This window comes from Chrysemys picta, chromosome 11 (genome assembly GCF_011386835.1).
Source record: "Chrysemys picta bellii isolate R12L10 chromosome 11, ASM1138683v2, whole genome shotgun sequence".
NCBI lineage: Eukaryota > Metazoa > Chordata > Testudines > Emydidae > Chrysemys > Chrysemys picta.
The window spans coordinates 2214203-2242038 of record NC_088801.1 but is presented as its reverse complement, the minus strand read 5'-3'; the positions used below and the strand labels follow the sequence as shown (position 1 = coordinate 2242038).

The 27836-nt window shown below is 55.1% G+C and overlaps 1 protein-coding gene across 3 annotated transcripts in view; it reads right to left on the bottom strand.

The window, feature by feature from the left end:
* CFAP65 (cilia and flagella associated protein 65) overlaps positions 1–27836 on the bottom strand; it is a 53161-nt gene that overhangs the window by 2417 nt on the left and 22908 nt on the right. For all 3 annotated transcript variants that reach the window (XM_065560454.1, XM_024104748.3, XM_065560455.1), the window contains 19 exons: positions 25849–26094; positions 25216–25440; positions 24499–24657; positions 23833–23998; positions 23070–23198; positions 19567–19792; positions 18642–18770; positions 17928–18104; positions 17179–17245; positions 10815–10925; positions 9493–9684; positions 8474–8632; positions 6872–7015; positions 6281–6397; positions 5538–5675; positions 4952–5017; positions 3097–3311; positions 1368–1514; positions 391–708 (listed from right to left, as the gene is read on the bottom strand). In XM_065560454.1, the coding sequence (XP_065416526.1) occupies positions 391–708; positions 1368–1514; positions 3097–3311; positions 4952–5017; positions 5538–5675; positions 6281–6397; positions 6872–7015; positions 8474–8632; positions 9493–9684; positions 10815–10925; positions 17179–17245; positions 17928–18104; positions 18642–18770; positions 19567–19792; positions 23070–23198; positions 23833–23998; positions 24499–24657; positions 25216–25440; positions 25849–26094 (3131 nt within the window). The remainder of the gene's footprint in view (positions 1–390; positions 709–1367; positions 1515–3096; positions 3312–4951; positions 5018–5537; positions 5676–6280; positions 6398–6871; positions 7016–8473; positions 8633–9492; positions 9685–10814; positions 10926–17178; positions 17246–17927; positions 18105–18641; positions 18771–19566; positions 19793–23069; positions 23199–23832; positions 23999–24498; positions 24658–25215; positions 25441–25848; positions 26095–27836) is intronic.

The window sequence follows — 27836 nt, the reverse complement described above, 5'->3', positions numbered from 1 at the left end:
CCACGGCCAGCTGCACTAAGAGCGGAGAAATGCAGCACCTGACCCCACGCCCTCCCCTAGAGCAGCCCAGCCGCCCTCTCGGCACAGACTGCCTGAATCGGGGCTGATGGGCGGGAGCCTCCAAACCCTGCCTCATCTGCACTGAATCTCTCTGTCCACAGCTGCTCTCATCTGCAACATTGCATTCGGGGCAGGAGCAATGCATGCTGGGACTTGTCATCTGCTCAGGCCGCACCTCCCTACGCAAGAGGAGGGTGGCTAGCAGGCTGCGCGGGAGAACTCAGTGGGTGGCCACACGGAGTGCACGGCTAGCCCACTGGAGGTATAACGTGAGAGAGGGGAAGACAGATTCGTGCTCCCTGCATCACACCGGCCGGGGCCCCTCCTCACCTGGTGATTGTCTCCTTCTCCTCCCGGAGCTGTTCCTGGTGAAGGATGTCACGCAAGCTATCCGGAGGCTCCTCCCCAGCCGCCATGGGAGAGGTGACCAGGCTCATCTCACATTCTTCCTGCCTCTCCTCCTCCTCTCCCGGCTTGTCCTTCGCACAAGGGGCTGGGGACGGAGACGCTCTGGAGGAGCCACCCGGGCTTCGCTTCCTGCCCTGATGCTTTGCTGATTCTGCAGTCCAGAACTGGTGGAAATAAGGCATGGGCTCGGCCAGGCTCCTGCTCACTGCTTGGTGGAACTGGGTGTCCTCCAACAGGCCTCTAGGATGGGAGGGAAAGGAACAAAGGGATCAGAAACAACACCTCTGCACAAGTAGACGCATGCCCGCGAGGCCGATGTCCTTGGCAGAGTAATGACCCCTAGGGATCACTGAAAGCCAGCTGCTCTCACTTGAGTCAGTGGCCAGCTTGGCCCCCTGCTAGCCCCGGGGAAGATGGCATCGATCCTGAGTGCCTGTGCCCAGAGCTTGTGCAGCCAGTTAGTCTTAATGTAGCGTCCTCCAGTGGGACCTCGCACTCCGCAGATGGGTGTGGTGCCAAGGCCCCGGCAGGGGAATTGGCACTGCCTCTGAAGCCAGGACAAACGACAGTTCCAGAATCCAGCAAGCAGCTGCACTGGTATTTACGACAGCTCCTCCCCAGCAGCGAGGGAGCGGACACCCTCCGTTCAACCATCGCGCTCCTGGCTTAGCATGGCCGGCGATGCACAATCCCCAGGGCAGGGCTCCTGCACTTCTGTCTTCCGCAGGCCCAATTCCCCAGTCCACGCCACTGGTCTGACACAACGGTCCCACCAGCGGAAGGGCAGTAGAACGGAGCGGAGAATCGGGCCCATCTGCAGCAGTCCCCCTCCCATCTCCCCCCGCAGCCCCTATTTCAGCGGGGGGACACTGACTCCGAAAGGAAAGGGGAGCTTGTACCTGATCACAGCAGTCAGCAGGTCAGTCACCACCTGCATCTCCTGTTCGGAAGAGCCAGCCAGCACCAGAAGAACAGGGTCCGTCCTGACGCCTCCCTCGTCCTTCCTCTTGTCCACAGCCTTGTCTCCCACTGTCTCCTGGAGATGCCTGCACAGTGAGAAAAAGCAGAGGGGGCCTTCGAGACAAAGTACAGTGCCTGGACCGTGGCAGGGGGCCTGAGGGAAACCAGGATGGGATCAGGTAATTAGAGTTGGTAGCATCAAGCAGATCACTAGAGGCTGGAGCGGGGCACCTGGCTCACCCAACCTTGCACCGAGTAAGTTTTGGTGCAGAGAATCATTTTTACCACAGCTCTAAGGATTCACATCAACAGAGCTTTGGAAAGACACGGCCCGTCTCTCTCCCGGGACCCCGCAGGATCCATCGGAGGGACGAGGCTGTAGAGCAGCGGGCCTGCGGTGCTGGCAAACAGCTGGAAGCAAAGGGGAACAAGGGAGGGCACAGAAGTGCCAGTGTGGAGGCACCTCTGGGTGAGAGAATGGACTGAAAGTGCGCCCCCCTGTGCCACACGCAGGCTCTGCGCAGACAAGCAGCAACCACTTCTGGTGACACGTGCAATGACCAGATCAGTGTCGTTCCACAGGGATTTACGGACGCCAATAAATTGCAGCCAGTCTGAAACCTGGCTCTCAGCGCCACGGCTGAGGGACCTGTGCTCCCTGCCCACGAGTCCAAGCAGCAGCCTTGTGCGCCAGCCAACATGCATTACCTGGGCCAACAGAAGACTCAGGGAAGGTGTGAGCAGGGAGGCTGCCAGCAGGAGAGAGGCCATGTGCTGGCAGCTCACTCGAGAGAGCTATGATTGAAGCCCTCAATCACCATCCCCCAAAGGGCCCGATTCGCCCCTCCAGAGGAACGGCTCCGATTCACATCAGGATCAGTGAGAGGGGTCTCACGCCCCAGGCAAGTGCCAGTGACTTGGGGGTTACAGTGCCTGTGTGTCGATGGGAGAGAGCCGGGAGCTCGGCCCTTGCTTGGCTCCAGGCGTTGAGGGATTTAATGCTGCTGACAATGAGCAGAGCGCTGCCCTGATCCCCACCAGCGGCAGAGCCCTGTACGCACAGATCGGGCCAGGCAGGGAATCAGCCGGTGGGTTCTGAGCTAGGGCTGGTGGCAGCGGAGGGGAAGACAAGGTGCCACTTGGGGGTTCTCAAACTTTTGTCCTGGTGACCCCTTTTACACAGCAAACCTCTTAGTGAGACCCCCCCCCATATACATTCAAAACACATTTTTTAAAATATTTAACACCATTATCAATGCTGGAGGGGAAGTGGGGTTTGAGGTGGAGGCTGACAGCTCGCAACCCCCATGGAATAACCTCGCGACCCCCTGAGGGGTCCCGACCCCCAGTTTGAGACCCCCTGAGGTAAAGGGACACAGTGGCACTACAGATCCCCGGTTTCACTTCCCAAGAGCCAGCTGTCAAACCTGTTATCCCAGCCAGACCGCAGCTCAGGCTGCTGGATTCAGCCTCCCTAAATTCCCCCTGCAGCTCACGGAGAAACATCCATTGTCACTTCCTGTCCCCATGCAATGGCTGTGCACTGTGAGACAGCTGCCGTGTTCTAATCCAAGGGGCAAGTCGGCGTACACAGGCACGCGTCGGAGCAGGAAGAGCTCTGGGTCGGGTGGAGATGTCATTCCAAACAAGAGGCCTGTCTTTTCTTACCGGCAAAGGAAGAATTTGGGGAGCTCAGAGCAGAAGTTACTCAGGAAGTCGTCCATGGAATGGGACCTGGCTGTCACGCCGAGGTGTAGCAGATGGGACTTGGGAGGCTCTGGTTTGGCCCACAGTCTACTGGCTTCTTTGTCCATCAGGTGCCTCCTCTGACTGCGGCTGACGGGTGGATTGGGCGCAAGGAGGTTTTTAATGGGGGGCAGAGTCTGTTGGGGAAGAAGAAAAATTAGCCCTTTACTGAGCCTACTGCAGGCACTAACTTCTCCTTCAGCACTCAGCACTGGTGCAGGAAATGACCAGAACTGGGTGCGGATACCTGATCTCACATTACCATCCACACCGTGACCAGAGAAGGAGGAAGCGTCAAAACACGGAGGCCAAAAGGGATGAAATGAAGACTGACCCCTCTGCCCAGCCTTGCAACAGGTTAGCAGCAGGGCCAACTTCCTCCTTACCCTGCTCAAGACCCAGCACCTCAGCCTGACCCGCAGAGAGCTCCTTTCATGGCAGTGTCAGCCTGGGTGATCGGCGCCCAGGTCTGAGTGCCCGGGTTAGTCCAGCCCAGGGGTGAGCAGCCGCACTGCAAAGCCCGGCCCAAGTCACTGCGCACCCCCGAGTGCGTCGCCTGGACTTCTGGAGGCAGACCCCAGAGTTCTCTGTGCTGCATTAAGCTGAGTCCCTCTGATTCTTTCCCAGTGAACTGAGGGACAACTTGTCTGCCCAGCTGGGCACAGGTGGAATTGTAGGAATGCATTGGAAGACTATTGGCACTCGAGTGATTTAGCCTGCATCTTCACTCCAGAGTAGACTGCTACCAGCCCCTGTGAAAGCCTATACCCCCAGCTAGCCTCCGTTCACAGCACCGTCAGTCTCGGGTGAGAGGGTTTTGTGTACGGCTGGGAGGAGGTTGGGGCAACACCCGGGAAGAGTTTGTGTTAACTCTGCAGTGAAGACAGATCCACAGGTGAAAGGGCAATTCAGTCTCTGTGGTCACGCCCTGGCTTCTCTGCTGACAAAGGGGAATTAGTGACATTTCTGTGAGGGACGCCCCCTCCCTACACATTTCACACCGGGGAGGTGGAGCATCGCTAGCAGGTTCCAATCAGGGACTAGAGTAAAAGCCTGCAGCTTCCACCTAAACTGCTGACCCCTTCTCAGTCATCCCCCTTCCCCAGCCAGCTCCCTTCCATTCCAGTCTGATGTCTGGCGAATGCCCCCAGCCCCACACTCACCCCAGGGATCTCCTTGGGCTGGCTCTGGCAGTTCGAGAGACTCACCAGGCTAGATGCACAGAGCCATCTTCAGTCCCAGTCTGTCCTACAGGCCCCGCTCTTCGAACTCCCTGCATCCTGAAACCCTTTCTAAGGTCACACCCTTCATCTCACAGCCCTTTAGTACAGCCCCCCATGGAGCGGCCCACGTTCGAGACACCCCAACACGCTGCCGATGAACCGCGTGGCAGACAAAACCCTCTGTCCACGGTGCCAAACCCTTCACCCAGCAGCATCTGATCTCCGGCCATCAATGTATGTTTGGCTCTAATTTAACCCACCTCTTCTGTAGCTAGCAGCCGACAGTCACAGCCAAACAGCCTAATTCTTCTATGTACCAACGCCTCCCCCAGCTTGGCAGTCTAGCCTTTCGAGCTCCGTGCTCCCCAGCCAGCCAGCCTCCTCGCCCCGCAATCCCCAGTATCTCACTTCTATGTACCAACGCCTCCCCCAGCTTGGCAGTCTAGCCTTTCAAGCTCCATGCTCCCCAGCCAGCCAGCCTCCTCGCCCCGCAATCCCCAGCATCTCACTGCTGGGCTGGGCTCATTCCACTTGCGGGGATGGAGCCATCTTACCTTGCACTGTCTGGTCACAGCAGGCGACTTAGCGAGTTTTTCTTCTGCCGAGGAGTCTGCTGAGCTCTAGAGGAAGGGAAACGAGAACCAGGTTGTGTTTTACCCCCTCCCAACTGCAACAGAGCAATCTCACTCCCCAGCTGGTCAGTTTCCAGAGCCTGCGGTTCTGCTCTTCACCAGGCTCTGATCAGATATTCCCTTCCAAGTTTCAGATGATCTTTAGTAACTTCAGAGTTTGCTGGCCAAGGATCATTATGATTTCCTTACAAAACTACCACATAGGCCAGCCCTTCTCCAGTGTTCCACACGCAGCACAAGGGTCTGAGGTATTCTTGTGGGTAAATCTAAAGACTAGGAGCCAAGATCATCTTGGATTCTAATAGCCAGGGAGCCACTGACCACGTGCGCGTGGGAAAATCACATGACCCCCTTGCCCGTCATCGGCCCAGCGGGGTTTATTTTTAGAGACGGTTCCTCACGGAAACCCAGATGCTCCTCTGCAGCTGAGAAGCTGGAAAAACAAATTACACACAAAGAAGCGTCTTGTCCTTTGGGGAGCTGAGAATCCCCAGGAACTGTTCCTTACTCTGGCAGGCTGCTTCAGATTGGTCTCGGCCCCCAGGTCCTGCTCGGTGATGGTGAATTCCACAGTTTGCCGTTGCTTCTCAGCCTCCCACTCCTGGAGCGCCTTCTCGTACTTAGCCAGTGGCTGCTGCATGACAACCTAGGAAACTAACCCTAGATTAGAACGAGCAAGGCCAGCAGGAAGGTGTAGAGAGCTGTTCTTGCCACATTCTTCCTGCAACGGTGTAAGACCATGGACAGCGTATGGTTCACTCTCTCTGGCTCATAATACATGACCATCAACAGTCATGTGAGTCAGCATTCAAACCCGCGGTGCTGGACAGAGCCTTTTCCCTTGCCAGGCCTTCCAGTACCTCGGAGGATATGCCTTGAGAACTGCAGAGAGGTGGGCCGATCTCGCATCACTTGAACCCAAGAGAGTATTAGCAGCAAGGGTGCATCACACACTCGGCTCCCAGCAGTACAAGAAGCAAGTGCCCCAATTCAGTGATTGCCCCATGCCAGTACATTACTCATTACACAAGCATTTCTCACCGTGAATCTTAGTGTGACGAGCCACGCCTCCGTCACGAATGGGGATCGAACCCCGAACGCCCAGTGCTAAACACCAATGGCCTCCAGCACATGAGCGAAAGGAGAACTCTGTTGTCAGTAGTAGGCTGTTAGCTGCTGGGGGCAGCCCTAGAGGGAGACATGACGGCATCACTGAGCCCATGAAAGCGGCAGGAACCTCCCATGTCTCACCTCACACACCAGATCCACGTTGTAGAAGCATGCGTTCCCAGACGCTTGCAGCGTGATGATGCAGTGGGTGCTCTCCCCGGGCTGCACGACCCCCATCTCCGGTACGATCTGTAGCATCTAAGACACAGTGAGGATTCATTACAGTGACCTGTGTCTGGTCTGTCTCTCCTCACCGGCTGGGTAACACAGAGCCTCGGGAATTCTCCCAGGCTGCCCTCCACATGAAATCACTAGACCTGGGAGGGATCCTGGGTCCACATTTAAAGAGCCACCACAGGTTTCGTTGGTGTGGTAGGGTGATGGGGACCCAGGCTTCCAAACAGGAGGCGTGATGCACTACTGCTGATTCTATGCAGATAGAACTCCACTCAAGTCCAGTCTCCAGACCTCCCATTCCCTATCTTCTTCTGAGCTCTTGTGCTTCGCCCAAATCCCCAGTCATCACCTTCAGGTTTCTAAGTAGCCTTCTTCCCCCATGTGCTAATGTACATGCCACCTCCATCAGACTGCCAGCTCTCCCATTGTTCTGATGCAATCAGACAGCAGGGCCCTTTCATGGCCCAGTGTTGCAGAGCTGAAAGCAGAACTTACCTCGCTGGCGTTAGAAGTGCCAACGTGCCAGGCAAAGATGACTGCCTCGCTCTCGGAGGCATTGTTGAGAAAGACGAGCCGGCTGGACTTGCTGTAGACTGGGATGTTTCCAAGGCAAATCCTGTGCTGGGATAAGAAGGCTGTCTGGAAAAGAGAAACCAGGCAGAGAAGATGGGTGCACGTCCCAGAGAGATAAGCAGATGCCCAACTCTATCCTGTATCTGTCTGATGTCCGGCAATCGATGGGTCACGTTTGGCTAGCACCCAGGTACACTAGTCATTTATATAATGCTGGACATACTGTTCCAACAAGACAATTACTGCCTGGTTCCAGGGCCATTCCTGTCCTCCAAGGTGGGGTTAGCAAACTGGGGCATGCGGCTCCTCCCACTGCCCTGCCCAGGTTACAAACGCTGTCTCTTTTCGGCAGCAGGAGGCTCCAGGCTGCGCGGTGTAACGCTGGGTTAGGCAAGAGACCTCCCTGGAGCACAAGAGCCCGAGCTAAGCCAGAGTCTCCAATCAGAGCAGCTGCTCCTTTGGCAAGTTCTGAACATCCCCACTCAGTGACTTGGACAAAATCCCCACTGACCTGACTGCGAGTTCCAGGTAAGGACTCCATAACTCAGCCTGGCGCAAGGTGCTGCAAACACTAATTAATTACACTGAAGAGTTAGAGAAGGTTAAAAATTTCAGACCCCTCTAGGGACACTGACATGCATGGCATTCTAGAGCACATTGTAAATTGTCCCGTTTGCTTTCCGCAAGAGTGCGATCTTCCTTACGGGAAGTCTGCTCCGCTCTTACTAAGACCTTGTCTAGACTACAGGTTATGTCGGTCTAACTTGCATCACGCAGGGGTGTGAAGAATCCCCCCCCTGAGTGACGTGACCCACGTGCTGGTGTAGACAGCGGTCTCTCAGCAAAAGAGCTTCTCCCGCTGATATAGCTGCCGCCTCTTGCAGCATTATTAAGCCACCAGGAGAGCTCTCTCCCGCCAGTTTAGAGCGTCTCCACCATAAGTGATCACGCTGAATCCTCTCAACTTGTGTTACACCGCTGGATCTGGGCTCTGGCAGGCCAGCTCTCAGCTGGGCCAGGCAGCCAGCAACCAAGTCCCACTACACTTTTCACTGTGAACAAGTTGTTAGTTGCCCTGTTTAAGTAGCCACCCTGCTGTCTGTGTCCGGATCAAGTGATGCCCAGTGTACTGCTGTTAGCACATGGGTGTGCGAGGCTGGCCCAGGAATGAAAGGAGCAGAGCTTTCCTTTAATGAATAAATGACCAAGGAAAAGCTGCTGTACTCACTAAAGGTGACTGTTAGTTAGCTTTAATCTTCAATAACGCGATGGTCACATGACGACACCCCAGCAACCATCTTGATTCGGGTGCCACTGGAGATGGAATTGCGAGTAAATAGTCTTTCAGGACAACAGCTACCGTGGGCAGGAATCTGGCTTGTCCAATATCAGGCCAAGGAGCTCCCCATGCAATCAGAGCCTCTAGAAAAGAGGCCCCCCGCCAATTTCAAACCTTTTCATGCACTTCTGGAATGACTGCCTTTATCATGCTGTGGCTATGGTAATATCGCACCTGGTGCTTACCTGCCCGGGCACTGTTAGTTTGGAAGAACCTGGAGTCACTGAAGGAGACAAGACTTGGTCGAACTGGGCAGTCTCTCCCATAATATGTGGATCGTAGCCTATTCCCTGGAAGGTGATCAGAGCCGAATCTCCCTCCAAGATGTGGATGGGAACATCCACCTGCCACAGAAAGGGCAACAGGGATAAATTCAGGGCTGCATTTTGAGGGACCCCCATACAAAGCAATGTCTTTGCTAATGGAGCAGGACTGCGGCCTCCTCATTTGGAGTAAGTGACCTGTGCAACACTGACTAGCCACGTCCCCCCAAGACCCACTAAGGGCGGGGACACTAGCTGCCTGCTGGGTATGTGGGTTACAGAACAGTACTGTACAACAGATGCCTCCTTGGAGTAACTACTTTTGAAAGACTTCCCAGTCTGATCCTACAGCCAATTATGGATGTGTTGCAACTTCAAGGGCCTGATTCTCCTTTGCACCAAGGCCCCTTTACACCACTCAGACCCAGAGTCTCTAGTATTTAGGCTCTCTCTGTTCTCACCCTGTTTCCTCGCCCCACAGTTTCATGGTGGGGCTGCAGGGGGCTCCCTGTCTGGCCATGGGGCCAGTGACACTAGATCCCTGCAAGCTACGGTTCTGGCGAGGCAGAGCAGAGACCCCTGGCCAGGAGCACAAGGATGAGGACAAGCCCCTGGCTGGGGGGCACACCACCCATTGCTGAACGGCTCCTGCAGCAGTGAGTCATGAGAACGGGGCTGCAGAGGGCAGCTGAACAGTCCCAGTACCAGGAGTGACACCAGGCCCCTGCAGGCGCTAAGTCCAGCAGAGGCTGTGCTTGCCCTCTGTAACCAACAGATGGTTTTTTGTCAATGTCAGTGTGCAGGTGAAATCAATGATTTCAATCAAACCCTACAAGCCAAGTTCTGATGTGAACAGAGAGGGCTGCAGGATCTTGGCCTACTCAGCCGCCCCAGGGAAAGTACTTGACACTATCACTCGTTTATGCCGAGGAGCATCTTACAGAGTATGTTCTGGCTTCCAGTGGCGAGAAGACCCACTCGATGTGGCTTGTCATGCCGGGAAGGGTCTCCCCCCTGGGATTCAGACAGACAAACACAGGGTGCTGGAAATTCTCCTCCTGGATTTTCATCACAGAGTCCAGCTGAATCTCATAAGCCACAGCCATGGAGCCCCCATTGTACAGCTCATAGATCTGCAGGTAACAGAAGAGGGATGCAGCGCTCACTGGACCACGCTGAAGTTAAACTAGTTAGCAACAGCCCTCAGGCCTCAGATGAGGATTAATGAAGTTCATAAGTCAGGGCATTTAATAGAACAGAGGTTCAGAGGGAGGAGACCCCATAACGCCAGAATTTATAACAGAGGGTCTGGCAGGTGACCACACAAAGCCAACATCTATCACCACACCTACAGACACTCTTTCTGCTACAGCGCCTCCCACACACTATATAAGAACATAAGAACGGCCATACTGGGTCAGACCAAAGGTCCATCCAGCCCAGTATCCTTTCCTCTGACAGTGGCCAATGGCAGGTGCCCCAAAGGGAATGAACAGACAGGTTATCATCAAGTGATCCATGCCCTGTCACCCAATCCCATCTTCTGGCAAACAGGCTAGGGACACCATCCCTGCCCATTCTGGCTAATAGCCATTGATGGACCTATCCTCCATGAATCTATCTAGCTCCCTTTTGAACCCCGTTATAGTCTTGGCCTTCACAATACCCTCTGGCAAGGAGTTCCAGAGGTTGACCGTGATTGTGTGAAAACTGACCATTTATTCCTACCCTTGTTCCCTATCTTTTAACCAGTTACCAATCCATGAGGGAACTTTCCCTCTTATCCCATGACTGCTTATTTTGCTTAAGAGCCTTTGGTGAGGGACCTTGTCAAAGGCTTTCTGAAAATCTAAATACACTATATCCACTGGATCTCCTTTGTCCGCATGCTTGCTGACCCCCTCAAACTGCCCACCGAACACAGTTTTACTCAGATCCAGTGGCAGCAGGCTGCGGGAATCAACAATATAAGCTCGCATCTTATGGGACAATCAGTCCAGTCAGCTCTTTGGAGATGGGAACCAGAGTTCAGAGATGGGGACCTCCCGCCCGCCTCCCCAGTGCAGAACCGGCCCTACAGCCCATCTCCAGGGCTTTGGCTAGTTCCAGTCTCAAACCACCCATGTGATGGGGCTTCACTACTTCCCTTGAGAGGCTATTCCATAGCTAACACGTGCCACTGCTTCCTCCACCCCCCCAGCACAGGTCGGCATTCTAGCTATTTTGCTCTGCCTGCTGGTAGGTGTGAGTCGTGGCCGCTCACCTGTTTGGGCGGGCTGGAGCTGCCGATGGCGATGGGGGTGAACACATGCTTAGTGGAGGTAAAGTGAACGTACCGCTGCTCCCGTTCCACCGTCACGCCAATGAAATTCAGCTACGGTGCAGGCAAGGGAAAAAAAACAATAATTCTCTCCAGGAAGAGAACATCACGCTATCACAGTTACAGAACTAAATCAGTAATAACAGGAGAGGCAGACAGGAGCTAAGAGGCATAAGCAAGGGAGGTAAATATTACTGACCTGTACATTCTTCCTCTCGGAAGGTTTGCATTGCACCAATCCCCACCCCCCGCCCACTCCCAGCCTGACAGCTGTGAGACAGAGCTTTGGCACTTTATCCCCTGTACCAGGAGATGGTACCCACCTTATCACGGAAGGGCTGTAAGTGATTGTCCTTCCTCCAGTTCTCAGTCAAAGGCCCTCACGCTCGGTCTCTAAAGCATGGGAGCCTAGAAGCTGCCACAGGAACCGCCAAGCATAAATGTGAAGTGGCAAACCAGTGGAGATATCAACAGTGTCCCCTCTGCAACGCAGCAGGAAGGAACCCCAGAGACTGGGTGTCCTCCTCTCACTAGCTCTACAGAGCCCCTGAGAGAGCAGACCTCAAGCCACACGGGGCAGGGAACTGCAGGCTATAATTCCCCGTTGGAGCGCACCGGAGAAACCCAAAGCTGTTTGATCTAGAGCGTGACGGCAGCGTTGAGGGTGGAGACTGCCGAGGAAGCCCCAGATACAGCTGTTGGACAGGATGTAGGCAGGGTTCACAAGAAGCTTGGAGGCCTCAGAACTCCACAGTGAAATGGCTGAGCCAAATGTGAAACTGTTTTAAGAGCCCAGATGGGAGAACTACTAAAGCAAGGGGGAGACAGGAGCTGTGATGAGCCACAGAATTCCTGGGTTGTCAGAAACCCACAGGCGAGGCTGATGTAATTCAGTAGTGAAACAAGAGCCAAGCAGACAAGATGCTGGTGGTACCTCTAAAGTACCTCCTCACCCTGAGCAGGGAGCTGAGCCGGATACAAGAAGAGAACAGGACTAGACAAACAGGCAGTAACGGATTCCCAAGGCACAATATCAGTATTTATCATCTCAAAGCACCGTACAAATACTTAGCACCCCAGGGATCAGCGCTCCATTGTGCCAGGCTCTGCACAAATACAAGGGAAGACAGTTCCTGCTCCATACAGCTCACAATCAAGAAAGACAAGCAAGGGTGCCTAGGCATGAGACAGTCCCCGAAGCCTGCACTCCGATGAGAGTGGGAGAGTCCATTTCCTGAGCTTGACTCAGGGAGCCAGGCCTGCTGATTTTATCCAGCGGGCTCTTCCACAGGCCTCTGATCCCCAAGGTGAGACACCCGTTCCCCTGGGCGCAGGGGAGGTTACCTACAGGCGGTCGTCTCCATAGAACTGACAACCAAAGTAGCAGGATGGAACTTAGAGAACGAGACCAACAGGCTCAGGCTTGCTGAGATCAATGCTTTCCTGATGGACTCTGTAGGCGCTGGAAGTCTGCCCGCAATGATTACTGTCTGTCCAAGCCAGGCCCGCCCAGAGGATTCAGGGGGCCTGGAGCAAAGCGGGGGAGCTTGTACTCACCGGGCGGTGCGCCGAGTCTGCGGCGGCAGTGGCAGCATTTCGGCAGCATGGGGCCCTTCAGTCGCTCCATGTCTTCAGCAGCACTGAAGGGCCCCCCGTCGCCGAAATGCCGCCGAAGACCCGGACCGCCGCCGGGTCAGGAAAGGGATTCTCGGCCAGGGCTCACGGGGCCCCTGTGGGGTCTGTGGCCTGGGGCAAATTGCCCCACTTGCCCCCCCACCCCCCTAGGGCGGCCCTGGTCTAAGCATGCAGAGCCCAGAGACAGCAGACACCCACACAGGAGCAGAGCTTGCTCAGAGAATGCCAACTCCAGGTAACCATATGTCATGACCAGTTAATAAGCTTTGAAATCTTGAAGCATTTGCGGGTCCACCCTGTGGATTCCACACGCCAGTGGGGATCCCCCCCAGGATCCTGCCCTTCAGTGGAAGTGATCGAGCTCTGGGAACCAGGCTCTATGGCGCAACATCTGCAGCCTGCAGTGGGCTTCCTTTCAAAACCGCTGATGGCGGCAAATTCTGCCCAACCCACTCTCCTGATCCGCCACTGTGCTCCGACAGAGAAGTCAGAGCTGCAGTGGTTTGGATAATGGAGAGTGACCGGGCAAAGGGTTTCCCGTGCCAAAAGCTACCACCTCTCTGGAAGAGTGGGGCATGCAGGTTCCCAGAGCTGGGGATTTTTTCCTGCAAAAAGTTTCCTGCAGGAATCAATGTGATTTCCCTCAAAACCCCCATAAACCTAGAGTCACCTCAAAGCCAGAACAAGTCACTTTAGACCATTAGCCTGCATCCCAGTGGGAGGGGAGGGAGTGAAGGCCCCACAAGAGACCTCACTCCAGATGAAAAAGGTCACTTATGAAGAGGGGCAGTGCCAGCGGAGGAAGAGAGAGATGGGAACAGATCCATCGTCTTGAGCCTTTCCCGCCTGGCTCGCTAGTGATCAGCACCAAGCTGTGCTTGGGGCTCAAAGATGGACAAAGAAAATCCATGCCTTGGGTTGGGCCCACCTGCCCCTAACATCATCATACAGACCCCGGCCCGCAAGCAGTCTGCTCTCCAGTCTCGAAGCACACAGATGGCGACGACCCCCACCCCGGAGCTGCTTACTGATGCCATCTGAGATATCCCAGGTTCAGCCCTTGGGCTCGAGGCTACAATGGATTCTCCAAATGGCTCCAAGCCTCAATGAATTCCCAGGCATGTGTCTCTTCCCCTTCTTTCCCATGAGTGCAGGCAGAGAGCAATCTTCTGCACCACTCCTGTTCCTCTTGAGAGGGGAGGAGCCATATTGAAAGGAGCATTGTAAGCAAGACACAAGCAGTAATTCTTCCGCTCTGCTCCGCACTGATTAGGCCTCAACTGGAGTATTGTGTCCAGTTCTGGGCACCACATTCAGGAAAGATGTGGGCAAAGTGGAGAAAGTCCAGAGAAGAGCAACAAAAATGATGAAAGGTCTAGAAAACATGACCTCTGAGGGAAGATTGAAAAAATTGGGTTTGTTTAGCATGGAGAAGAGAAGACTGAGCGGGGACATGATAACAGTTTTCAAGTACATAAACGGATGTTACAAGGAGGAGGGAGAAGAATTGTTCTTCTTAACCTCTGAGCAGGGGTCACAACGTGTTCATGGTAAAAATGTTGAGGTCCATGGTAATTTTTCAAGAAATGTTGAAAATGTCCGTCACTAAGTACGGTAATTTTATCAAGTGTCCGTCGCGCAACATGGTAGTGCCGACCCCTGCCTCTGAGGACAGGACAAGAAGCAATGGGTTTAAATTGCAGCAAGGTAGGTTTAGGTTGGACATTAGGAAAAACTTCCTGTCAGGATGGTTAAGCACTGGAGTAAATTGCCTAGGGAGGTTGTGGAATCTCCATCATTGGAGATTTTTAAGAGCAGGTTAGACAAATACCTGACCGGGATGGTCTAGATAATACTTAATCCTGCCTTGAGTGCAGGGGACTGGCCTAGATGCCCTCTCGGGATCCCTTCCAGTCCTACGATTCTATATCATGCTTCAGCTCCTGTCTCCCTTTTCCCCTTCTCTCTCTCACCGCACAATGTATCACTGCAGGAGAGGGAAAGTGTGGGGCACAGGCAGCTCCTTTCTGATGCAGCATATCAGCACCCTTGACACACGGGTGCTCCGTAGCCCGTACGACACTTGTGAGTGCACTGGGGGGAGGTGTTCCCTTCAGTGCACTGATGCTGCATTTGCCCCTCCATTGGTCCAGGTCTCCTTGAGCACAGGGGCCGGCGCAGCTCTCTGTGTATTGGCTGCGGCAGCTCCTCCAAGACTCCTTCAGCATCGTTCCATTCTCACTCTCCTCTGCTCCTCATTCTGAGGCAGGGTGGTGACCACTGGTCTTAAGCCACCAGAGTCTCTACTGGGCAAGGCAGGGCCACGTGCCTCTGGAGCTCTAGGCCTAATCCCTCTCTGGAGTGTGCCAAGCCGGCATCGCACAGGGAGCCCATCCAAGGGTTTCAGGGAAAGGTACAGTTAAGCCACTGTTTGGACAATTTGTTCAACAGGCTGGATTTCCAGCTGACGATAGCCCTAAAAGAAAGGAACGGAAAATAAAACGTGATGTGAACACAAAGCTCTCAGAGACAGACAGGAAGGCTCAGAGGGGTCTGAGCCGTGCCCGGCGGAGCACAAGGTGACTTTGGCTCGAACTGAGAGAGAGAAATTAGTTCCAATCCTGAGGAAACCCTCAGAGAAAAATGCAAAACAGGAGCAGCTCTGAGCTGCTTTAGTGATCGGCAAGGCAGGGAGAATGAGTGGCCGCTCCTCAATCATGGGTGGGGAGAAAGGAACTGACAGCTGAAGGCACGTGGCTGCTGTCCCCACCTTTGCACAGACAGGACAGAACGTACTACCTGCTGGCACTGGGGGAACAGCTGCCTCCACACCTCAGAAGCTGTGGGAGATCCTGCCGATCACATGCTGGAGCTCAGAGCAGCTGGTGCTTTAGGAGAAGGCCCATCTCCGAGGGATTTGAAATGAGACAGCGTTGATGAGGAGGAGCGATGAAGGGAGGGTCAATATACCAGAAAGAGGGCATGAACTGCAGAGGTGAAGACTCTTGCACCAAATGTGTGGAGCGGCAGAGAGGAGGCCAGTGTGAGACTAGGAAAGGGCGTCTGGAAGCAAGCAGAGAAACAAGGTGCAGGAGATACCACAGGGTGGGTCAGCGTGTGGACGACTGAAAAACCAGAAAGGCCGTTTTGAGCTGGCTCCTGAAATGAGTGTGGCGCCAGCGGAGCTGTCTAAGAATGGGGTGCTCTGCATTAGCTGTACAATGTAACAATACGTCGGGCAGAATCACAGACCCCCTCCCAGGAGAACGCCAGCGGGGTTCAGGTTGCAGGACGTTGGCACTGACATTTATAGCCCACTCTACAGGGCTGGATTGATAAAGGACAGGAACAGAATTAACCAGCCAACGCGGTTTATGGAAAATTGGTCTCGTCCAACAAAGTGCATTTTAAATGCATTGAGAACTGGCTAACTCACAGATCTCCAACAATAGTCATCAGTGGGGCATCCTCATCAAATAGCGGTGTTTCTATGGGGTCCAGCAGGGAACGGTTCTAGGCCTGAGGCTAGTCAACATTTTCATCCATGATCTGGATGTAAATATAAAATTGCTGCTGCTAACATTTGCAGATGACACAAACGTTGGTGGAATGGCAGTAACGAGGAGGGCAGGGCTGTCCTACAGAGCGAGCTGGATCGTTTGCATTTCGTTAGAGCCAACTGCAAGGTGACACATCTAGGAACAAGGCCTGCAGGCCACACCTACAGAATGGGGGACTGTATCCTGGAAAGCAGGGACCCTGACAAGGGTTTAGGGCTCACAGTGGGAAAGCAACTGAACATGAGCTCCCAGTGCGATGATATGGCAAAGAGGGTTAATGTGACCCTTGGGCGTATAAATAGGGGAATAGGGAGTGAAGTAGCGAGGTGATTTTACGTCTGTACACAGCACTGGTGAGACAGACACTGGAATAGTGCATCCAGTTCTGGGGTGCACATTTTAAAGAGGATGTTGAAAACCTGGAGATGGTGCAGAAAAGAGCCACAAAAATGATTCAAGGGCTGGAGAAATGCCCTAGAGGGAGACTCAAGGAGCTCAGTCCGTTTAGTTTCTCAAAAGGAAGACTGAGGGGTGACTGAAGTAGAGGGTATAGTATGCACGTGGGGAGAAAACACTAGGTAGTAAAGGGCCTGTAGTCTCTGTAATCGAGAAAGGCAGAACAAGGGCCAACGGCTGGAAGCGGAAGCCAGACCAAGTCCAATTACAAATAAAGCACAATTTTTAACAGAGGGTGATTAACCATTGGAACCAACTCCCACGGGAAGGGCTGGATTCTCCTTCTCTTGATGTCGTCAGCTCCAGACTGGAGCCTTTCTGGAAGCTGTAATAATCGAACAAGTTCTTGGGCTCAATCCTGGTGTAACTGGGTGAATGTCAATGGCCTGTGCCATGCAGGTGGTCAGACTAGATGATTTAATGGTCCCTAATCTAGGGGACCACAAGCTGTCTGAATCTGGGTTTCATGCCTCATCCGCAAGAAGGCACCTCCATCACAGCGCCCCAGGCTAAGGTACTGGTTCGGCGCTGACTCCACAGGAAGGCCACCTTTATTGAATGCTTTGCAGCTCCTGCGTAAAATGCCTCCGGGTGAATTCAGCCCCTGGAACGTACTGGCCTGCCAGCTGTGTGGCAAGCAATGCCTGCTATCTTACCAGAATCTCACGGCCATGGGAGACCTTCAGCAGGACCGGGAGCCGATCAGTGCCGATGAAATCATGTCTAGCAGGGCAAGAAAAAACACCAGGGTCAGCGAGAGAGAAAAACATTAAAAATCTAACCCTGTGCCTGGAGTGACAGAATCAAGGATCACACAGTGAAGGAGACAATTCATTTCCCTGCTAAAGAGAGTCACTGTAGCATAACGGCCATTGACACAGGGAGGGGCACAATTGTATTTGATATAGACACGCACCAAATTACAGGCCTCAGCCCTGGAGTTCCTGAAGTCCAGAAGAGTTAGAGACAATCAGGATTAGACCCCAAGTAAAAGCTGGTTAATTTTTCTATATGGAGCCACTGTCGCTGACACAGCCAGTCTCTAGGCCCAGCCTGATTTTTCAAAACTACTAATAGATAAAACCACACAAACTGGCTCTGGAAAGGAGCTATCCAGCCATCTCTCCATTCCCCACTCTGTCCGGCTGGCACAGGGTTGGTCCAGACAGCACATTCCCGAATGCCTTGGCCAATCCAGTTTTAAAAGATATTGACATGATACCGATAAAGACCACACTGGGGTCAGAAAAAAGGGGACAAAGTCAGAGGGACTTCTCTGGGGCCCTGCTGGGGATGCCCCGTGTGATGGGAATGGTTCCAGCACTGCGGTATGGGAGGATCCCGGCAGGTAAGCACTGACCCCTGGGGAAGGGAAGGCCCAAGAGAGGAGGGCATGAACTGTCACCTGTGCGAGAGCAGCACTGTTTGCTCCTGTCCTGGGAAAAGTCTTCCTGACTTTGGGGAAACACTGAAGAGCTGGTTGTCCTGAACTCTCATCTGGTGCAGCTCACTGGGGTTGAACTCTGTGTTTTCTGCCCAGTGCTCCACATCAATCTTCTGGTCAGAGGGGAACAGAAAGGCCCTATGGACCCAGCAAAGCCAGTCAGCCAGAGCAGGAATGAGAATGGGCATCACTCCCACACGGGGGCTTGTTCTGATAGTAAATGTGTCAAGGCCTGGGATCATGAAGGTATCAGCTTTAGCACAAGGCATGGAAGTGCTGGAAACTCCTCACCACTGCCATCCTGCCATCCCCCTCAGGCCTGGCTGCAGAACCCTCTGGGAACCCAGCCCTGGGTTCCCCACCCAGATACAGCCATGAGTCTCAGGCCTGGCCTGCAGGACACAAGATGAATCCATGAAAACTGGGACAGTCCCGCACAGTTTGTGCTGGGCAGCTCCGTAGAAGGACCCCAGACGGGTGATAGGACGGAGTTCAGCCCAGTCGGGGATTCAGAACCCTCCTGCTGAAGTCCCCTGTCAAGTCTCCTCTAGCTAAACCCCTCAGAACATAGAGCCCCTTGGATGCCACGTGCACTCAGTGCCCTGGGAGCGGCTCCATGCCCAGGAGCAGCTCTGATTCCAGAGGAGGGCACAGGCTTTAACGAGAGCTACGTACCATTCCACTGGCACCACCCCATTGTTCTCCAGCATGAGGATCACCACGGACGGCTCAGCTTCTATCGGAGCAGCCCCAAAGTTGAAATCCAGCAGGACGGGGGTGTGCACGGGGGGGACTGGGCAGACGCTGTGCAGGGCAGAGGAAGAGGAGATGAAATCAAGCCAAGAGGAGGGAAAGCTCACTGGAGGTGCTGCAAGAGATGGATGCAACACAACTGCCGGGAGGCTCCTCCCTTGGGTACCAGCAGAAGCTAGTGACCTTCACGCCTCATGAGGGCTCCACACTCCAGGAACATCAGCTGCCCAGAGAGGAGGCACCCAGATGCTTAAACACTTTCCCCTCCTCCTGAGAGCTGCCTCTGTCTAAGGTGGCTCTTCCCTCCACACCCATAAACTGCCACACTGGGACTCTCAACACCCAGCGAGGGCTGGGCATGCTGGGTAGGCACAGTGCACTTAGCGCCTAGAGCGGGCACAACACAGGTCATAGCCAGGAACCCCAGGAACAGAGTGGCAGCTCAGCCGGATGCTGGGCCCTGGAGAGGAGACGGGGTCCTGAGGGAGAGCAGTGCCCACCCAGGCTCAGTGCATCACCTCGGGATGACTGCAGACAGGGGAGCGGGGTGGGACTCATTCCCTGCTACCATCCAGCAGGGCAATGCTGAGCCCATGGAGATGGACCCGAGAAGAGAGGGAGAAAGGCGAGGTGAAGTTTCAAGGCTTACAGCCTCCCCGCAGAGGGGAAAGGACAAGACAGGGAGCACAGGCAGTGGGCCAGGGAGAGGTGAGGAGCTGCCTGCTTTGGGGCTGGGAAGGAGTCAGCGAAGGTGACACCGAGCTGCAAATCAAACCCTCCGGCCATGCTTTCCCTTCCTGGATTGTACTGCAGGTTCCAGGCTCCTCTGGGCTGGGTCTCTAGTCACCTGTGCCGTGTGGGAACCCTGTAGGTGAGCTCTGCGGAGGTGGGGTCTCGCTCCAGGTACTGGTTCAGAGTTTCCAGTGTGAAGAGCCTCCAGAGATGCAGCTTGCTGATGCCGCGGGCACTTCCTGCCGCACACACATCCGTGACGCACACAGAGGGGTAGACGCCCGTCGCTACTACACAGCAGAGGGCCTGCTGCTCCCCTACGGCGTTTGCAGGATCCAGAGCTGGCAGGAGAAAAGACCAGAACTAGTCAGTGCAATGTCGAGGGAAGCTGCCCGGGGTGGGCTAGAAGTAGGGTCTGGATCCCCACCGGAGAGCCAGACCCCTGCCTGGGATGCCTGGGCACACGTGTCAGAAGCAACCAACACATGAACATGTCTGTTATAAAACATATAACGGGAAGCTGCACGGGTGGGGCATCAGCATGTGGAGGAGAGGGGACAATGTGGGGAATGGGTGGACTGGGAACCATCTCTGCCCCGGCACCCCCGCGTCTAACGCCGCCTCTGCCCCGGCACCCCCGCGTCTAACGCCGTCTCTGCCTCGGCACCCCCGCGTGTCTAACACCATCTCTGCCCCGGCACCCCCGCGTCTAACGCCGCCTCTGCCTCGGCACCCCCGCGTCTAACGCCGCCTCTGCCTCGGCACCCCCGCGTCTACCGCCGTCTCTGCCTCTGCACCCCCGTGTCTAACGCCGTCTCTGCCTCAGCACCCCCGCGTCTAACGCCGTCTCTGCCCCGGCACCCCCGCGTCTAACGCCGTCTCTGCCTCAGCACCCCCGTGTCTAACGCCGTCTCTGCCTCGGCACCCCCGCGTGTCTAACACCATCTCTGCCCCGGCACCCCCGCGTCTAACGCCGCCTCTGCCTCGGCACCCCCGCGTCTAACGCCGCCTCTGCCTCGGCACCCCCGCGTCTACCGCCGTCTCTGCCTCTGCACCCCCGTGTCTAACGCCGTCTCTGCCTCGGCACCCCCGCGTCTAACGCCGTCTCTGCCCCGGCACCCCCGCGTCTAACGCCGTCTCTGCCTCGGCACCCCCGCGTCTAACGCCGTCTCTGCCTCGGCACCCCCGCGTCTAACGCCGTCTCTGCCTCTGCACCCCCGCGTCTAACGCCGTCTCTGCCCCGGCACCCCCGCGTCTAACGCCGCCTCTGCCTCGGCACCCCCGCGTCTAACGCCGCCTCTGCCTCGGCACCCCCGCGTCTAACGCCGCCTCTGCCTCGGCACCCCCGCGTCTAACGCCGTCTCTGCCTCCGCACCCCCGCGTCTAACGCCGTCTCTGCCTCCGCACCCCCGCGTCTAACGCCGTCTCTGCCCCGGGACCCGTGTGTCTACCGCCGTCTCTGCCTCGGCACCCCCGCGTCTACCGCCGTCTCTGCCTCGGCACCCCCGCGTCTAACGCCGTCTCTGCCTCGGCACCCCCGCGTCTAGCGCCCTCTCTGCCTCGGCACCCCCGCGTCTACCGCCGCCTCTGCCTCGGCACCCCCGCGTCTACCGCCGTCTCTGCTTCAGCACCCCTGCCTCAGCACCCCCGTATCTAACGCCGTCTCTGCCTCAGCACCCCCGTATCTAACGCCGTCTCTGCCTCAGCACCCGTGTGTCTAACGCCGTCTCTGCCTCAGCACCCCCGCGTCTAACGCCGTCTCTGCCTCAGCACCCCCGCGTCTAACGCCGTCTCTGCCTCGGCACCCGTGTGTCTAACGCCGTCTCTGCCTCAGCACCCCCGTGTCTAACGCCGTCTCTGCCTCAGCACCCGTGTCTAACGCCGTCTCTGCCTCAGCACCCCCGCGTCTAACGCCGTCTCTGCCTCGGCACCCCCGCGTCTAACGCCGTCTCTGCTTCAGCACCCCTGCCTCAGCACCCCCGTGTCTAACGCAGTCTCTGCCTCAGCACCCCCGCGTCTACCGCCGTCTCTGCTTCAGCACCCCTGCCTCAGCACCCCCGCGTCTAACGCCGTCTCTGCCTCAGCACCCCCGTGTCTAACGCCATCTCTGCCTCAGCACCCCCGTGTCTAACGCCATCTCTGCTTCAGCACCCGTGTGTCTAACGCCGTCTCTGCCTCAGCACCCGTGTGCCTAACGCCGTCTCTGCCTCAGCACCCGCGTCTAACGCCGTCTCTGCCTCGGCACCCCCGCGTCTACCGCCGTCTCTGCCTCGGCACCCCCGCGTCTACCGCCGTCTCTGCCTCGGCACCCCCGCGTCTAACGCCGCCTCTGCCTCTGCACCCCCGCGTCTAACGCCGTCTCTGCCTCTGCACCCCCGCGTCTAACGCCGTCTCTGCCTCTGCACCCCCGCGTCTAACGCCGTCTCTGCCTCACCACCCCCGCGTCTAACGCCGTCTCTGCCTCGGCACCCCCGCGTCTAACGCCGTCTCTGCCTCGGCACCCCCGCGTCTAACGCCGTCTCTGCCTCGGCACCCGTGTGTCTAACGCCGTCTCTGCCTCGGCACCCGTGTGTCTAACGCCGTCTCTGCCTCGGCACCCCCGCGTCTAACGCCGTCTCTGCCTCGGCACCCCCGCGTCTAACGCCGTCTCTGCCTCGGCACCCCCGCGTCTAACGCCGTCTCTGCCTCTGCACCCCCGCGTCTAACGCCGTCTCTGCCTCGGCACCCCCGCGTCTAACGCCGTCTCTGCCTCGGCACCCCCGCGTCTAACGCCGTCTCTGCCTCGGCACCCCCGCGTCTAACGCCGCCTCTGCCTCGGCACCCCCGCGTCTAACGCCGCCTCTGCCTCTGCACCCCCGCGTCTAACGCCGCCTCTGCCTCTGCACCCCCGCGTCTAACGCCGTCTCTGCCTCAGCACCCCCGCGTCTAACGCCGTCTCTGCCTCACCACCCCCGCGTCTAACGCCGTCTCTGCCTCGGCACCCGTGTGTCTAACGCCGTCTCTGCCTCGGCACCCCCGCGTCTAACGCCGTCTCTGCCTCGGCACCCGTGTGTCTAACGCCGTCTCTGCCTCTGCACCCCCGCGTCTAACGCCGTCTCTGCCTCACCACCCCCGCGTCTAACGCCGTCTCTGCCTCACCACCCCCGCGTCTAACGCCGTCTCTGCCTCACCACCCCCGCGTCTAACGCCGTCTCTGCCTCACCACCCCCGCGTCTAACGCCGTCTCTGCCTCACCACCCCCGCGTCTAACGCCGCCTCTGCCTCGGCACCCCCGCGTCTAACGCCGCCTCTGCCTCGGCACCCCCGTGTCTAACGCCGTCTCTGCCTCAGCACCCGTGTGTCTAACGCCATCTCTGCCTCGGCACCCCAGGGCTCAGCTGTGTCTAACCGTCGCCATCTCTGCAGACAGGATGGGGCAAGGGAGAAAGAAAAACATCCCCTGTGAGTCCAGCTGAGCTGTTCAGCACAGAGTAATCCACTGGGAATGGAAGGAGGGGCGCAGCTGGGAGCTGACATCTTGGTAGATTCAGACAGTTTATGTCTGGTGTGGAAAGGGCCCCCTGGCTGGATGCAATGGAACGGCCCTTTTGGTCCTTCCTGGCAAGCTGGGGCGCTCACCTTTGGGCGTGGAAATGGTGTAACTGATTGACCAGGTGTAATGCAGCTGACGGGCTGGGCTGACGGTTGCTTGGACAATGGCCTTTGACCTTGCGGGAATCATCCCCTTGTAATGATCCAGTTCTAAAGCTGCGAGAGAAAGGAAAGGAAGTGAGTACCGGGAGGGCACTGACCTCTTGGTCTCAGTATAATTCTCTCTGTATATATAATGCTATATACACAGTGTACGAGCTAACTGCTCAATCCAAACCAAACACGGACACACGCTAGTCCTCATGGACGACTCTCCAGGACAAGCTCCAAGTGTCAATCCGGAGATGGTTTTGCTTCTAGCCCTGTTTAGAAATCTGGGCACGGATATTATTTTTAAAAGAAAATGTTTTTTTTTTTCCAAATCCAAAAACTTCTGAATTGATTTTGCTCAAAATGTTACCCTTTGAGCGGAAACTTTGAGCAGGGCCCCAGCCTGGACATTTTCCGCTGAAGTGAGCAATACTGGCAGAACTGGTGAGTGATGAGAACAGGAAGCTTTTGTTTTAGTAGAACTTTGTTACAGCTTTAATATTAGTGGCAGAGGTTTGTACGAGGTACCCAGTATAGAATGAGAGGCAGCCAGCCAGCCAGGACACACCTGTACCTTCTCAAACATACCGGCTGTCACAGAAAGAATAGGTGTTTCTCCAGCTGGCAAGAGCAATTCATCCATTTTAGAAAACAAGGCCCAATGCCCCCCAACCCGCCTCCCCAAACATTCTTTTAATACCTAGCGGATCGCTGAGGACTTCCTCAGGGTCACACGGTCCTGTGATTATCTGCTCCACGTGGAGGATGTAGTTCAGAGAACAGATCCCATTATTCAACAGTACAAGGTCACAGGACTGCAGGCCGCCAACCAGAATGTTCCCTAGGTCCCGCTGTTCCTCCTGAGCCTAGAGCCCAAAGCCGGCACACAAGGATCAGGCTGGTATTGTTACATCAGCGCAGACTGCTCAGGGGGCAGGACAAGGCTGCTATCGGGCTAGGCCAATAGACACAGTGTAGCCCAGGGATGTGCAACGTTTGACTCTGGGACCCACTATGTACCATAGAGATGATACAGCATTGCCTGCTGGGACTTGTAGTCTTACTATGGAGCCTTGCCCCACGCAAAGAGGAGGGGAACTGCATAGGCACCTGATAACAAAAGGGTGGAGGGGTGATGGACTCTTGCTGAATGCAAGGCCAACCCAGAAGTACAGCAGAGCGACAGTAACATTCTTTCCTCTACTATCACCTCCCTCCCTCTGGAAAGAAGCTGCCATTGGGCTCCAAGCACCAGTTGTCCCACCCTCCTCTAGTACTTTACTAGGAGGCTGGAGATTCTGCTTAGCCAATTAATCCCCCGGGGGACACTCCTCCTCTTCCCCCTCTCCCACACTCTGGTACTTACCCTAATGGTGCCCAGTGCCCCCTCGCCAATAACCCGCAGGGTGTAGCGGGTTCTCTCAGGAGACTCAGGGCCTGAACTCCCATGGGCTCTCCACACTGACACCCAGCTTCGCAGGAGATACTTGGTCTCCTCCCCAGGAGTAAAGGTCCATGTCTGAGCCTGGAATCACAGGAGGGAGAGGGCAGTCACTGGTGTTCCCAGCCTTTCCACGGCCCGGGCCAGGGAGTCAATTCCAAAGACATTATGGAGCAGATGACAATCCTGGGTGTATAAGACAGACAGCACCTTCCTCTCTCACTGGTGTCTCAGTCACACTCCAGCGACCATCCTTCCATTCAGCTCTGTCCTGACTCCCGATCGATTCTCTGCCCATTACCTGACCCCTGTGTTGGGGGTTCTTACTGGGAGCACATGCCTAGACACTCACAGCCTGGCCTTCTCAGATGCACCAGTTCTTGCTACCCTCCACAGGAGATGTAGAGGGAAACCTGCACAGTGGTTTACAATATATTTGCTCCTAGTGTCTGGAAGGAAACAAGGATGTGGTGGAGCAAACCTACTTCAGGATCAAGCTGGAGGAAGCTGGCTAGCTACCCTACCCAAGACATGTCCTGGCACTCTCTGCTCTTGGCCTATGGGGCTGTGAACTGCTGCCATGTGTTTTTGCTCTCAGCTGTATGGTGGGTGGCAGAAGAAAATGACTTCGGCAGAACTCACCAAGGCTTCGTTGGGCTGGATGACCCCTGTGGCGGGCTTGACGGAGAGAACCTTCCTGTCAGACTCCTGGATCTTCCACTTGAACTGCATCGGTAACCTTGTGCAGTTCTTTATGGTGTAAGTGCGTGTGGTTGAGGTCCCCACACAGGTAGGCTTGAAGTACAGATTCCCATCTCCTTCTAAGAGCAACAGAAGGGACTCGCCACTGCTCCGGAGCGAGATCTCCTATGGGACTCAGGGAAAGGGAATAGACAGTAGCAGGAAACCTTAGCTAAGCTCTAAAAGGACCAGGCAAATTTGCAGCTCCTTCCAAAAGGCATCTGGGATCACAACAGGGCTGAGCTCGGAGGGGGGAAGGACTCCGGGCCTGCCTGTTGTGCTGTCTCGGAGAGTCCTGATGAAACCTTGGCACAAGGCAGGCAGGAGAACGAGGGGCACCAGGCCCTGGAAGGCACCTGCTGTGCCAATAAGAAATGGGCACATTGATGCCACCCAAAGGACATTTTAGAAGACTTTAAATTCCCATTTCCAAAACAGAAGAAACCAAAGTACCAAAAAAGAGAAATAACCAGGCCCACGGTGAAGGTTATCATGAAGGGAGAGAACAAAACAGCCCTTCTACCCTCGCCCTACCTGGGTGTACTTGGGATAGGAGTTCAGCTGCAAGGACAGGATGTGCTGGTGTGTGGCCATGTCCGCCGGCTGCGTTGAGAGAAGGAAGATCTGGTGGGCTCCTGGAGCTACGTACCCTGAGCAGGGTTTGACCAAGACAGAGGGACAGGTGTCCTGGTTCATGCAGAAGGTGATCGGGGAGGTGCCAACGTTCCAGAGCAGCACGCTGCGGTAGGTGTTGGTGTTTGGACCCACCGCAGGGAACACCTGACGGACAGAAAGCGAGCCAGGAGGGCTGGGTTCATTTCAGAAGGCCAGTTTACACAGGAAATCTTTGTCTAGTTGAATTCCCCTTTCTGGAGTCTGACAGTGTGACGTTATTGACATAAACTGGGACCGTATAGATCATTGTTGCAACCAAGGTCCTGTAGTGGCACCCAAATATTGTATAAAGGGGGTCAAATGGGGTGTCTAGGACAAGGTTATGGTTTACTGGTTATGATTATGCTGTCTATATGTGTGTATCAGTTTTGTGGTCGAAGTTATGAATATTGGCTCTATACTGTCTGTATGGCAAATTTATGCTATGCTTCTGGGTGACATCCCAGACAAGCTGAGATTAGCTCTGCCTAACCTGCTTGATGGCCCATTAAGGACCATCAGCTATACAATGGACCCATTGAGAGAAGGCAGATACGCCTTGTAACTCAGCAAAGTATGCAGGGACTGGCCCATGTGACTCCAGACTCGATTTTGCTGTAATTTTCCACAGTAAGAACAAAGAGGTATTCTTACACCTGGAAAAGACTATATAAGGCTGATGTCTCATCTCCATCTTGTCTTCAATCCTGCTTCATACCTCTGGAGGAACTTCGCTACAAGCTGGAGCTTTGAACAAAGGACTGAATGACCCATCCCAGCGGGGGATGTATTCCAGAGACTTGATTTGAACCTGCAGCTTATTCCATCGCTGCTGCAAGCCTGAACCAAGAACTTTGCCATTACTGTATGTAATTGATTCCATTTAACCAATTCTAACTCTCATCTCTATCTTTTTCCTTTTATGAATAAACCTTTAGATTTTAGATTCTAAAGGATTGGCAACAGCGTGATTTGTGGGTAAGATCTAACTTGTATATTGACCTGGGTCTGGGGCTTGGTCCTTTGGGATCAGGAGAACCTTTTTCTTTTACTGGGGTATTGGTTTTCATAACCATTTGTCCCCATAACGAGTGGCACTGGTGGTAATACTGGGAAACTGGGGTGTCTAAGGAGATTGCTTGTGAGACTTGCGGTTAGCCAGGGGGTGAGACCGAAGTCCTCCTAGTCTGGCTGGTTTGGTTTGCCTTAGAGGTGGAAGAAACCCCAGCCTTGGGCTGTAACTGCCCTGTTTGAGCAATTTGTCCTGAGTTGGCACTCTCAGTTGGGTTCCGCCAGATCCGCATTGTCACAGTGGCGTAGTCGTGCTTGGATCCACAGAACCAGGTCAATCAAGCTTTGGGTCAGAACCCCACGCTATCCAAATTTGAATTTTGGGATTGAGAGTTTGGGCCATCAAGCAGGTTAGGCAGAGCTAATCTCAGCTTGTCTGGGATGTCACCCAGAAGCATAGCATAACCTCTCCAGCGCATCATCAGAGATCTACAACCTATCCTGAAAGATGATCCTTTACTCTCACAGATCTTGGGAGACAGACCTGTCCTCGCTTACACACAACCCCCCAACCTAAAGCAAATACTCACCAGCAACCACACATCACTGAACAAAACCACTAACCCAGGAACCTATCCTTGTAACAAACCCCGATGCCAACTCTGTCCACATATCTATTCAAGTGACATCATCATAGGACCTAATCACATCAGCCATACCATCAGGGGCTCGTTCACCTGCACATCTACCAATGTGATATATGCCATCATGTGCCAGCAATGCCCCTCTGCCATGTACATTGGCCAAACCGGACAGTCTCTACGCAAAAGAATTAATGGACACAAATCTGACATCAG